Source organism: Sparus aurata, chromosome 22, assembly GCF_900880675.1.
Source record: "Sparus aurata chromosome 22, fSpaAur1.1, whole genome shotgun sequence".
Taxonomy (NCBI): domain Eukaryota; kingdom Metazoa; phylum Chordata; class Actinopteri; order Spariformes; family Sparidae; genus Sparus; species Sparus aurata.
The window spans coordinates 12153897-12168388 of NC_044208.1; the positions used below are offsets into that span (position 1 = coordinate 12153897).

The window sequence follows — 14492 nt, forward strand, 5'->3', positions numbered from 1 at the left end:
TTTGCTGCTACTAATTACACCACTATATCACTCTTCTAACTTCTTTCTTGTATAGTTTATATCCTTATTTTAACATTCTCTACTTATCTGTACTCGTAGACACACTTGTGTGTTTATTTACACACCTCTTGAGATCAATAAAGGCATATCTTATTTTATCTTATCTTTATTGGTATTTCCATTTCCGCTTACAACACTATTTACAGACGGTATTATGTTTTATGCGTGTACATTTATTTGATGGCTGCAGTTATTGCAATGAAAACAAATGATGTAGTGCAATAATGTAGCTGAACAGCTGAACAGTAATTAGTTTGAGACACCTGCATGTGCTGCGCGGCACTGAAATACTGCTGATATGTTAATGCATCAGTAACAAAAGTAACCAATAGTTTTGACACTTCTTGTAACCCTTGGTATGTTCTGAATTTATAGACTTTGAAGAGTGCAACTAGAATAGGTATTACCATTTTCACTGTTTATTTATTATCACATATCACTGAATTAATAGATTTGCACTTCTGTGTTGTGCTGGAAGATTGTTGTTTGCATTGGCAGACTCCATTTGAAAGCTGACGTTATCTGCTGTTGCGCTCTGTTAGCAGAGCTGAGAGAGGCACACTGAGATGAGGCACTCGAGAACGTGCATAAAACACAAATTAAAGTTTTTCTCTAGTTTTCTAGAGATTAATCATTGAATTTCAAAATTCAAAAGTCTATTTTGAAAAGGCTTTTAAGTTTTACTTTTTATTTTGACTTATTTTAGATAGATATATTCCGCACATTTCCACGTCCCCAAATATCTAGATATACTCAATATATACAGCAGATATATGCAATGCATGCAGTTGAAACATCGTTATAAATGCACATCCACATATTTAGATCCCCACATATAATTTAGTAATGAGCTATTTGTTGCCTGACTTAACATTTATTGTTCATTTACAGCACTATTTTGCACACTTCTGACTCCATACTTTACATCTTAAAACTTCTGTAGCGTAACAAAGATCTGGATCGCAGGACTCTTGTTTAGTAGAGTATTATATCCATTGTTATCCATGAGTTTCCTGGGGAGGTAACTGAGATGATACTTCCAGTAATCATTTGTATAACTGTAACTGTATGATCAGCAGTAGTAATGATACATTACTTCAAAATAAATTCATTCAAGAGTTTGCAAAACAAAAAAACAAAAAAGAATAATCCATCTCTCTTACCACGTCATTGGCGGTGTCATTCTGAGGTGTCTGAGGCGGTTCGGCGGCAGCAGGACTGTTGGACGGCATGGCAGGAAGCGGCTCGGTGAAACCAGGTTCAGAGAATAAAAAATGGAGCAAATCAAAACATGGGAAAGGCCCTCAGAAGCACCAGGTGCAGCTTCATTCAATCTGTCGGTCGGTCCGTCTGTTCCGACGATCACTTGCTCGCTCAGTCCTGACCCCTCTCCTGGGAGAAGAAAGACAAAGCAACCACACACAGAGTCAGACATGAGTGGATTTACAGTACAAGGAAATTTGTCACTTCTGAGTAAGAAATCATTTGCAGTGAGTGGCTGACATCTTCCTAACTCTTCCTTCCCCTCTTCCTCAGTCTAGGGCCCCAAGGTCAAGGCTCTACAACAGGTATGTGTATTTATGACGTGTACTGTACAGGATTGATGACACCCCACAAATATCACATTTCAGAGTAGTAACATGTTAAAACACGTCAACACAGATTTATGCACAAACACACACACACACACAAACACACACACACACACACACACACACATACAGGTGTCCTCAAAGGAATCCGTTGGAATCAGGGTAGCTTTCAACATGGCTGTCAGAGTGTGATTGATGTGACCGGATAAAACTGTCCCGTTTTATTAGACAAAATGGCTGCCTTTGAACTGCAGGTAAACAGGGACAAAAATCAAAAAATGTCCCCGCAAACATGTTGCAGATCATATTTTAAATGAAAGTTTAAACAGGAAAAATCAATATGGAGCTGAAATCTTCAAGCTTAATTTGGACCACTTTGATTTTTGGCCCTAACTCTGTTAATTACACTGATTAAAACATTATCTTTTAATGAAAACATTATTCAATCAATTGCATTCATGATTACTACAGTTTACCTATCTTATTATTTGTTCTTGTTAAGTTTACTTTTCTTTTTTGGGACAGCAGGTAGTAGAGACTGTTATAAACAGAGAGAGAGGAGAATAAAAGGTCACTTCAAGTATGTTTTTACACTTCCAATATCCACCAACATCAACCATTTTATTATGTATTTATTTATTATGTTATCATTTATTGAAAAAAAAAAAAAATATATATATATATATATATATATATATATATATCCCTGAATTTAAGGTGGCATCTTTAAATTGTCTGTTCCCTCCACTGAGGTTAAATCTATGATGATATAAAACAGAAGAAAAGCAGCAAATCTGAGAATTTAAGAAGCCGTATCAAGCAAGTTTTACGTCACTCCAATTGCACATTTTTCATGACTCCTAACAACCAAGCACAGACATCATTGGTAGAGCTAGTGCGGGAAAAAATGGACGGCAGCTGTAAAGGAGGAGCTCAGTGGAGAGTCGGCCATGTGTGACCTTGTAAGTACTGGGGCTCATCTCGGCTCTCTTCTGTCTCATCACCCTCATTACCATTAATTTATTGTATGGATGTCAGTAAGTGAGGAGAGTATTGAGCAAGCACAGGAGAAAGTCAATCTTTAATCAATTGTCAAGGGGGCACAGGGACAGATTTGTAAATGCTGGAGAAGTTTGCAGTGTAAAACTCTGAGATTTGATATATCTGTGTGTTTTTCTCCAATTGTTTTGGTGACCTGTTAGAGACTGTTAAAGGACCTTTACCAAAGACTGTGAGGCTCTTGTGTGTTCACAGTATCAGACAAATTAACAAGCTGAGGAGCACAACGGGATGCCTGATGTTACTTAAACAGTAAAGAGGGAATACTGTTCACTGAGATTAAAAAAAATATACCCCTCTTGATTACTTAAAACAATGCTCACACTCACGATTCTGTTGCGGTTTCAACATATACTGTGACTCATTAGATTACCTCACTTAGACTGGTTTTGTGCTCACACCTCTGACATAAAAAAAAGAAAGAAATACATAACCAAATAGACAATGTGGTCAAGTTTGCTACTTTATACATCAGGACACAGCAAATCAAAAGCTAAATCACAAGTTTACTTGGAGTCTATTTAGGGAATCTTACTAATTACTAATGAAGCATCAAATAGGGCCGGATTAAGCCACTTGGACGCCCTGGGGCTACATTACACTGCGTGACTCTGTTGATACCAGCAATGACACTCCGTGGCTCAGTTGCGTTGTGGGTAAGGTAGGCACCAAATTATGAAAAGGAAGAATAATGCAAGAGTGCAATGCTTGACCAGTGGACTGACTTTCAAAACATGGCACCTCCATTACCCACAATCCAACTTAACAAAAGGGAAATTTCTCAGATGTTATGCAGCTTCCTTCAGAGCCACAAAAGTCTTCAGACTACTATTTTACATATGCAGTAATTCCCAAGACCTGTAAACAAATTAATGTGTATAACTGGTGAAGTTACCCTTGAATCTCAGTTTCCTTTAGTGGTGCATATTCTCCAAATTTGCCGTTTAAGAAATTTCCACGCAGTGATTCTTAGTTTAGCTACATAATTTAAAATCAGGGCCATCCAAAAATGGAGCCTGCAGGCCGAAGTTGACCTTGACCAACAAAAATATTTATATCACTTTTGAAAATAATTCTTAAAAACACGACTTGCTGTTTTACAGCAGTTAACAACGGTCGCTTTTGGCGCTCCAAGGGAAAACGTTTGGGCATGATCTGGATCATGGGGCCACATCATCATTAAGATTTCAAGTGTGACTAATCATTTCCATTGATTGCACTGGTGCACCTGATAGTCAGGAGGACAGATTGAAAAAATGTATTCAAATAATTTTGTTACTGACTTTTCTTGTGATGTGCAGTAATTCAAACTAAGAAAAACATTTATCTGCATCTTTAATCCTGTTATCTGTGTGTTATCCTGTGTATCTAAATCTTGTGCAGGTGCACTTCACTGAAAAAGTTAGGGCACACTAGTGCATAAAATTGACTAATATTCCATCACCATAGCTCAGCTGCACCTTAACATCCAAATTCCACTACATGTGATGGCTTTAGGCAAGTGTGTGATTTGCGCGGACTGGTGTCAGATACTGATCACAATCTGAACACAGAAGCAGCTTAAAATGCAATCTTTGCATGTGCCTTAAAGAAAATTGGACCTCAGCAGTGATTTGGATTTGAGTACAGTGTGAGTGCAGCCAATATGTCTGGCTTTCCTCAAGACTGTACAGTATGTCACTCCGCACGCTGTGGCCTTACATCACCTACTGTGAAGACAACAGGCAGCCGGCCAGGGTTACCAGCGGAAAGACAAGGGTGGAAACTTTGCAGAAATGGGTGTACAGTATCCACCCCACACCCTCGGGGGCTCCCTGCACGAGCTCCAGGCTCCAGGCCAACCAACTCCTCCAAGTTCTGCGTATTTAGGTCACCCACACACCTCACGCTCCTAAAGCAAGTCTGTACAAACTGATTTAAATTGTTTAAGTCTTAATACAGCAGTGGTTTACATTAGACTATAGTCAAAAGGCCCCAGCAGAAGCCTGTACTGGTGGGAGGAGAAATAGTTGCGCAGAGAAAAAGCTTCAGAGGTATGTCAAGGTAGTATGAGTTAGGCAGTGATAACATCGGGAAGTAGGTGATTTGTCTCCACAATAAAAGCATAAAATATGTAATTTTCTTTATTGTCCTCTTTAATTTGTTAATTTTGAGAGCTCTTTGTCATTTAATTTCCTCTTGTCCTGTCATTTGTGCAGATGCAACTTTGATAATGTCCTCTTGTGATGATCAGTTTTATCTTTACTAGCAGAGCTTGAGAGATTTCTGAATTAAGTGGAAATCGTGTTACTCTAACTGTCTCCTCATGAAAGGTACACAGGTGAACAAAGTCACCATTTTTTAAAGGCAGGGAATTCTTATTTTTCAAATTAAACATCTGACTTTTAACACTTCAAGATGTCTCTCATCATAGAAATCCAAGTGGGCCGGGATTCAGAGATAAGAGGTCATCCGAGGTCAGTTCATCTTCAGGCTTCTCCAGCTCTAACTAACTGGAGGGGAGTTGCAGGCCTTAAAGTCTCCCCCCCAGTTAGTTAGAACTGAAGAAGCCTCTTGGATGAGAGGTGACACGTCTTCAGTAAACTGAAACAAGTTCAGGTGCCTACGATACAGCATTTGGAAGTTTCACTTGATTTCTTATTCTGTGACATATCAGATTTTTGGTCACCAAAATTAATAATACACATTTGGTTTGACTTTTATTGCATATCTATTAACATGCATATATGCACCCATATCTCAATATCCCTAGTGTATTTTTAGTAGTGTAACTTGACAATTCAAGAAAGAAATTATGATGGAAGTGACAGTCGGTTGCAGCAGTATATTCAGGCTAAAATACAATGAATTTACAGAAAATAATGCAGTGGAACAACTTGTCTATTTGATTAAACAGTTCGAAAGATTAAGTAAGAAATGACTTTGTTTACGTTCGTAAATGGTGCTTTTATTTTATAAGTGTATGCCGGAATTGTGGTAGTGATTCTCGCGAGCTTGACGCAGCCCAGCTTTATGACAATTAATACTGGGAGCGACCTCACGCGGCCTTTACCGGACGGCCTCTCACAAACGCCGTATAATCCCGGCGGGGGTGTGTGCGGGGCGGGCAGCCGGTGAGAGACACGTGTCTGAGTGTGTAGCGACGATAAGCTTTACTGGGTCAGGTAAAAAACACACGCGGGGGCGCGTTTCAGACCGAATGCACTCAGTAACCTCTGCATGCGCGCTCCCGCCCGCTCGCTCGCTCTCCGCGGACGCGACGGTTCCGCGCGCTGATGTGTCTGTCTGCATCTGGTGTGTGAAGCGGACGGTGCGCTCCGGTTTAACGTTACCTGCTGGTGTCAGAGGGGAGGGAGGGGAGCTGGGAGATGGGCTGTACGCTGCGCCGGAGACACACAGTCGTTAAATCACGGTTTGTCCGGTCGCCGTGATTTCCCTCTAAATAACTCACCAAGTTCACTCGCCCCGTGTACGAACCCGCTCCGTCTTCACGCGCACATCATCCGCTGAAACGGAACCAACGGTTTGGCTCTGGAGCGCGCGAGCGGTGACTTTAGGAGATGACTGTAGCTAACTTAACGGCTGCCGGCGTGCGTTCACGAGCCAAAATGTAATGTTTATATTTACCGTGTCGTCCGTCCCTCAGGCACACGGACCCTGATGGTCGTCGCTCTCTCTCTCCTCTCGTTCACTCTCGATCTCTCTCTCTCTCTCTCACTCTCTCTCTCTCTCTCTCTCTCTCTCTCTCTCTCCCTCCTCGCGCTCTACCGGGTCTTCTCTCTCCGCGGCTGGCTCGCGCTCCCCCGCCTGCTCCTCTCTCTCTCTCTCTCTGCCTCTCTCTCTTTCTCACCGGCCTGCTCTCTCTCTCTCTCGCTCGTTCCCTCTCTCTCGCTCTCTCTCTCTCTCTCACGAGCCGCAGAGGCTGCCGCACCGGAGAGAAAGTTTCCGCGAGGTCCTAAAGTCTACAGATACACACGGCACGCACACGCGCGCGCGCACCGACGTATGCACGCAAGCAGATGAAGACAGGTGTAGAGTGAACAGTAAGTGACAGCTCTTTAGATGAAGTAAGCATCGGTCGGACCTGACTTTACAGAGTTCTGGCAGGACTGTCACATGATTTACACACATCGAAAATATTCCAGAGGAAAGTTACATCCAGTGATGGAATGTAATCAAGTATATTTACTAGTACTGTACTTAGGTACAATCTTGCGGCTCACGTACTTATTTCTGCTACTTTTTACTTTTACTCTATTACATTTAGGAGGCAAATATTGTTGTTCTTACTCCCCCACAGTTATTTTATAACTTTAGTTACGAGTTACTTTGTAGATGACACCTTTACTTGAGTATTCAACGACTCCAAGTTATGTGATTTGTACTATTTTTTTTCATTTAAGTAGTTGTTCATGGAAAATGCTACTCATTATGGATGTAATGTAACTAAGTACATCTACTCAAGTACTGTACATAAGCATGGCTCATTCGGACCTTCCATATGTTATTGGACCGAATTGCTTAAATTATGATAGTCAAAGAAGTCATATTGCAGGGGGTGGGGACGCTCAGAATAATTTATCAACCATTTTACAGATACTACTCTCATAATGGGTGAATTGTTGTTTTCTCTTCTGTTACAGCTGTTTCCAGGGCATTCGTGGTGTGAAACATGACGTCAGCAAAGTACAAAGTAACGCTTCAGATAAAAATCACAGATGGGCTGCCTTGCTTCCAGGTGGTGGAAATGGGGTTGCGGGTTGACCAGCATTTAAAAAACCTATGTAGACCCACTTATTTGGTGGAAAAGCATTATAAGCAATTCTGAATCCACACTTCAGTATGAGTTAATGCAAAGATCCACTCATCAGTGGTGGAATGTTAGTAAGTACATTTACTCAAGTCCTTTGTTTAACACAAATTATTTTTCTCATATGGTGCATTGCTGCAGCATCCCTTTTCTCACTGTGTCTTGAACACTCTGTTTAAGACATCTCGCTGTTCAGTCTTTGGTCAGAGTTGAACTGCATCAGATGTAGTCAATCAGAGGCAGAGCAGGTCATGCCGAGAAAGGTAGTGTAATCAAAAAATACGCTGCTGCAGCTGGTAACCATGGCTGCGGTAAAGCCATACATATTTTAGTATATATAAATATATATTTATATAACGGCTGTTGCATAGGTTATGGGAGTAAAAGCTAGACACCAAACCAGGTGTTTCAGGCAGTGTTTTCTGTGTTTTCTTCTCCCCTTGGCGTGGACTTTGGGCTTTTTCACTTTGCAGACCTTTTACATGCACAAAAATGCTACATAAAACATAGGGGTGGTGAAAAAATTGATTATTGATTAATCGCGATTATAATATTGACGATTATGATTCGATTATTAAATTTCCAAAAATCGATTAAAAAAAATATATATATATATTATTATTATTATTATATATATAATAGTAATACAAACTGGAGTCCTCCTCTTACTGGCTTCCGCTACATGGTCCACAGTCTGGAGCCAAGATATGTTATTCCATCCCGGAGCTTTTTCACACTTAAATCGATTCCAAGTCTTTACAAGGAGACAAACCTTTCCGTGCAAGTGTCCCTCAACTCTGCTCACAGGGTAGCAATAACCTGCGATGCCTGGACATCCAGAGCTACAGTCTCATATGTGACCGTTACAGCTCATTATGTCAGCAGTTAATGGAAGCTAATGTCCCTTCAGATGAAAGCTATGGATGATAGCCACACAAGCGCAAATATGTGTGAGTTTCTCAAAGCAATGGCAGACGAGTGGGGAATAGAGAAACACGCCCTGGTTCTCGTCACCAGCAATGCTTCTAACATGAGTCCGGCTGCTGAGCTTGGCAGCTTTCTTTTAACAGTGAAACACTACATTTAAAACAAATTAAAAAATAATAATTTTGATATTACAGTTACACTATACAATATTGAAGGTGCTGTGAGGTGTTACTCAAAAGATAAGTAAAATAATTCAGCAGCTGACTGATGTTAAATGGAAGATCAATAATCGTTAATAACTGAAAATCAAATCGATAATTGTTAATAATCGAAAATCGAATCGATAATCGTTAATAATCGAAAAATAGTTTTGTAATCGAATCGAGACTTCAATAATCGGAATCAAATCGAATCGGGAAATTGGGCTGATTAACCACCCCTAATAACACAATAAAGGAAAGGGAAAGGTATTTTTATTTTCTGCTACTATATGCTTTCCCTCTTTTTAAACTTTTTTAAACACTGGTGACATTATTCTGAGAAATTGCGTCAGTACAGAATACGTTATAAAATTGACAAACAATCTTCAGAAAGAGAAATAAACCTACAGCCTTGAACAAGGACAACTACGTTGAGCAAACATACAATGTCTATGCAAGTCAAGTGTTCAGGTTGAATCATATTAGAATATAATTAGACAACATAAGGTAGCATTGTGTATTGTTCTGTAGTCCATTTAATGTGTGTACTTTGTAGTTAGTGAGCCCTATAAGTATTAGGAAAGCACTGCTCACCCTATAGGAGTTTCTGAGAGCTCTTGTATCGTGTTTCACTGCCACAGAGGAAATAAATGAAACATGCCAAAGTATCTCCCGACGTCTTTCACTGCGGAAACAAAAATGAGACCTGAATCATCTGTCAAACAGCCTATTACTGCTGGTTTCACAGATGACGAGGAGCTCAAAAAGTCAGTGTGAAAAATGCTAAGTGCCAGAGAAAATCATTTCCCACCTTTTCCAGGAGCCTGACAGGAAAGTGTGTGAGCTTCTGACTGATAGACACAAATGTGGGATTTAATGATTTATTGGAGGTATTTCATGTTTTACTTTGAGGGATGGCAGGTTTATTCTCTGTGCATTCACTCAGTCTGGAACTGAGTATATTACATGACGACTCGATGTGCGAAAAAACGTGAGAATCAACATCTGTAATTAGCGACTTCCCCCGAGCCTCAAGACCCTCAGGAGGCCTGAAGGCTTCAGATTCACTGTGTGGTGTTTGTCATAACTGAACAAATTGCAAATTGATTTGTTAGAACTGTATGAACCACTTAAAGTAAATCACAACAGCATTACTTCATAGTCTTGTAAGAGGAACTCAAATTAAGCCTTAATTATTTCTGGTAACTTGCACTTAGATGGCACATATCCTGAAATAAATTGTGTTCCTGATTAAGCTGCCACAAGCTAATTGCTGACGAACACATTCAGAATGCACATAGTAGAGTGGGAGACAGCTAATGTTTTGCTCTTGGCTGAATCATAAGAAACAGAGGATTAATTCCACGCCTAAGGTCTTAAAACTTTAAAGTGTATGTTATTCACAAATGTGCAGAAATACAAGCAGAGGGATCCAATATCAAAATCTTTATACAAAACAATAGAACTTGGATTAATTATTTTGCATTTAACCCGCCCAGTTCCCATGATACAACGGACACCTGGGGATATTTCCATCTGTTTTTGTGACGACAAAAAAATGGGTGTTTTCCTAAGGAGAGGGGCATTTCCAGAGTTCCATTTGTGTAGCAGATACACATTGTTTTTTGTTATTTCCTATCTTTTAATCATCAGGTTGGGAAACCACACTGTAAAACTTAATATTTTTCAGTTTAGAAACAACAGCCGTTGATGCACAAAGGTTCATTTTTTTGTCATGTTTTCTCGAGGTCACTTGTCTCCACCCACAACTGACAAGCGAATGCAGTACATTTACCCATTTTCTGGTTTGGCGGGTTACTTTCTTGTTCTTTAACTCCTTTCTCCTCATGTCCCTCAACAGGTGAAGCTGAAGCCTGCTGCGACAAGTTGAAACCTGCTCTCTAACTGCTGTGGACACGCTATTCTAGGAAAGAAGAAAAACAGTACATGCATGAGTGAATTAAGCAGATTCTAGTTATTTACAAAGTAATTTGTGGTTTGCACTGAATATTACAGCAGATACAGAGAAGTATCAGCTGCCATTCCAGGAGACTATGGAACAGCTTTATTTCTCAGGCTGTGAGACGCCTTTGAAGGAGCATGAAGGGACTTTTTTTTGTCCTTTTTATTCGTACCAGTATGAATTGGATGCATAACTGGCAGTGCTGTTTAAAAAAAACACTATAAAAGTCTTAAGTAAAAGTAAAGACATCATTACAATATTACTTTGGTAAAATTGAAAGTCACCCAAATTAGTGCTTAACTAAAAATCATGAATGTTAAATAACATAACATAACATAAAGTACAGTATATATTAACATGCATGTATTTATCATATACTATATGTCAATTACACACAATTTGTGATCTAGTAATTATCAGAATCAGGGTTTTTTAATCTACTTGACTCCTTATGCAGCATGCAGTCTACAAAGTAGTGTAATTATCACATTTAGGTACAGTACTTGTTAAATTCCATCACTGATTAGTGGTATTTTCCATTACCTCATATTAAAAAACATTTTCAGAATTTCTAAGTTCATAAAATGTAATCAAATAGTAAAAATCAACCAACTTGATGTCTTTAAATTGCTTTTCCTTTTTTTTTTGCCCGTCAAAAATCAAAAAATACTCTATTTACATTGAAAAGTAACAAGTATCTGAAGTTAAGTGGAGTAAAAAGTGGAGAAACTGAAAATTGTACTCAAGCGCAGTGCATGAGTAAATATACTTAGTTTCATTCCATCACTGATTTCCATTAACTCATACGGAAGTTAGTCCGTCAAATTGTAAATATGAAGATTTGATGATTTAAAATTGCTTTGTTTGTCCAACCAACAGTTCAAAACCCCAAATAGCCTCATTCACAATTATATAAACAGAGAAACACAGCAAATGACGATCCTCATATTCAAATACATTTGAACCAACTAATTTTTTGAAAGGTGCACTATGCAACTTTTTTAACAGGCACATAAACAAACAAAGAGACAGGGCTATTGATACATGGAATAGCATGTGTATAGTGTGTACAGAGTTTTAGATGTTCTTAGTGATGTGCCATTTGTTTACATTTGTATTTGTAGACATCAGAGCAACTGCTTGTATTTTGAGATATGGTAGGTTAAGAACAAAGAAAGCACACGACCCATCTAGAACTATATGACAAAAAGTTACATAATGCACCTCTAATAAATGATTGAAACATTTAGTTGATCGACATCATTCACTTTTGACTTACTGTTAACCACAAATAGATAACTTGATTCAAAAGTGAAAGTTACTTCTACTACCATTCAGACCAAATTGACCTTTATTGCAGTACGACTAGCTGATTTTTGCCAGGCGCTGCTCCAGAAGAGAGTTAGACTCAGTGTGACCCCCGAGGAGAACAAAGTGTTTAGATCCACACTAAACAGGGTCATAACTGCGCCGGGTGTTGTGAATGAGTTTAGGAGGTGTTGGGTGGAAAGGGTTATTTATAGCAGTCAGTGAGGTCACCAACAACAGACAACCTCAATGAGCTTTATTCAGTCTATAATTTACACCCCCTCCACTCATACACACTCACATACACGCACACACACACACACATTCATGACCTCTGGGGGAAGCTCATGGGAAAGGCGCAAACTGCTCATCCATACTAATGAGGACACTAAATCAGGGAGAAAGTTAAAAACACGCAGGAGAAAAATTGGGTTTATTTTTGGAGTCCATGCTGGGGTGTTTATTTATAGAAACTGGGTTATGACCAAAAACACTCGCTCAGAGGAAGGAGTAAGATGAAAGTGTCTCTCCCCGGATTACTGTGATCAGTTCTTGCACTACCTCTACATTCCTAAAATACTTGAATTTTTGTTAGACAATGTTGGACTTAAATCCAACTCTGAGGTACTTCTACTGACCATTTCCTGCTATATTAAACATCTACACCACTGCATTTCAGGAGCAAACACTGTATTGGTAACACTTAAATAAATGTAGTTAATTCCACTAATGTTTTTTCACTGAAATGCTTTATAAACCATTTGTTAGGGGAATTGTTTATTGTTAATTGCAACAAGTTAATAACACTTTGTAAATGGTTTATAAGCATAATGTAGTTCATCTATAATTATCATTTGGATTGCCATTATAAAGGCGTAACTTGTGTTGTTTATGCATTTTTACAACTGCTTAACAAGTTGTTCATAAGGCATTTCATTGGTTGTTAGCGGTGAAATAACTGAAGGAACTACTAACTAATGGTGGTTATTTAAAGTGTTACTGCCAAACATATTTTCAGTTGTTAAATTTGATGCATGACTGATGATTAAAATACCTGAATAGTATATTAAGTTGTTAAAATTAGGTCAGACAGATTTTCAATGCAGTACTTCTTTCACAGAGACATAAACCAACTGTGAAAGCTTCTTAAGTTCTTTTCAATTTTATTGTCTTTACCTCCTCTATGCTTGTGTCCCCTGTCTGCAGCAAAACCCCTAAATGTATAGAATTAAGCAACAGTGCTTTACGTATTTAATGGAGTTTGACTTTTAATTTTAGAGTAAGAATTTCTTTTCTCATACAAAACGTTTTATAGTCCCCCTGACAATGTGATTTTACCTGTGATGTAATGAATATTCATATTATTCAGGAACTGCACTCAAGTGCAAACTGAGGTAAATGAGCTACATTTAATGCTACTTTCTACTATTACTCCAATAGATTTCAGACAAAATATCGTACGCTACATTTTACTTGACTCTTTTTCACTTACCTGACAGTTATGGTTACTAATTTCATGGCTACATTACTTATTACTTATTTCATTATTTAGCTCTGCTAGGACAACAGTGAAATGTTATTTACACAATGCTTTAGCTTTATTAATGTCATTATACTGTATACTGTACATCAGTGTTACACAGGCTCATTACTCTATGGCATTATTCCCAAAGTACTTTGAGGACATTTTTCATAAGTATTGCATACTTTTAGTTAAATGGGCCTTATGTAGTTTTGGAGAAGAAATTCAAACTCCGAATTTTAATATTTACAATATTAATGAGCCCCCAGAACACTGTTTGAAGCGAGAAAGGTGGCAGGGTCTGCCACATATAAACAAAGTAAAACAGTATGAAACTGTGTTGTCCTTTAAGGTCAGTTTGTTTATTCAGTCCAAGTTTGTGTATTTAGTTTGTTTAGGCATAAAAATATCTTCTTCTGATTAAAATGTCTTCCCATAGCAGTGCATCTTTAAGTAACATTGTCCATGAAGGAGTTCTACTTGTAATACCGATCTTTTACATTGTAGTGTTGCGACTAAAAGAAGAATACTTCAACCAATTGCTTTTTGTGTCCTAGCTTTTCTCAAACTACTGAACATTATTTGGTTGCCTGGTACATTTTATGGTTCAAAAATAGGTGACATGTGGTGCAACTTTTTCCATATTGACCCCAAACCTTTAATGTAAATCGTTCAAACAATCTCCTTTCAGCCATGCTCTTATCTTTTTTTAATTCTCTTGCCTCTAGTTTATTTTCTTCGCTCACAGTAGTTTGGGAGTTGCTGCAATATCATGGGATTTGGAAAAGATTATTCCAGACAACTTTACAAATGGGTCACTGTAGTTTCCAACTTGTTTCACCGGTTTACTACATTAAATATTGTTTTGCCAAACTGAAGTGCAAAGCAAAGCTTTTAAGGAACAGAGACATGAACATACCAGGAGGGACTAAAATGTTGAGGTCATAGGAAAGCTATGACATACTAGTGGAAAGTCATGGAGAAGTTATTGAATTATACGTGACATATACTTGTTTTATGTTTCTTCACAGCCTTGTGTGTCCTGGGGATG

The 14492-nt window shown here is 38.6% G+C and overlaps 1 protein-coding gene and 1 long non-coding RNA gene across 10 annotated transcripts in view; one reads left to right on the plus strand and one right to left on the minus strand.

Moving 5' to 3' along the window:
* Window positions 1–6491, minus strand: part of dnmt3aa (DNA (cytosine-5-)-methyltransferase 3 alpha a) — a 65128-nt gene extending 58637 nt beyond the window's left edge. For 8 of the 9 annotated variants that reach the window (XM_030405582.1, XM_030405580.1, XM_030405577.1 and 5 more), the window contains exons 1-2: window positions 6339–6491; window positions 1224–1452 (exon numbers count right to left, since the gene is read on the minus strand). In XM_030405582.1, the coding sequence (XP_030261442.1) occupies window positions 1224–1292 (69 nt within the window). In that variant the 5' untranslated portion in view covers window positions 1293–1452; window positions 6339–6491. Of the gene's footprint in view, window positions 1–1223; window positions 1453–6162; window positions 6316–6338 lie in introns of those variants that run through there. The other variant, XM_030405574.1, reaches the window with a different exon arrangement.
* Window positions 6492–6564: 73 nt separating this feature from the next.
* LOC115574213 (uncharacterized) lies at window positions 6565–13722 on the plus strand. The gene is made up of 3 exons (XR_003982446.1): window positions 6565–6754; window positions 7355–7595; window positions 10510–13722. It is a non-coding gene; the product is annotated as an uncharacterized LOC115574213 (long non-coding RNA).
* The last annotated feature ends 770 nt before the right edge of the window (window positions 13723–14492 follow it).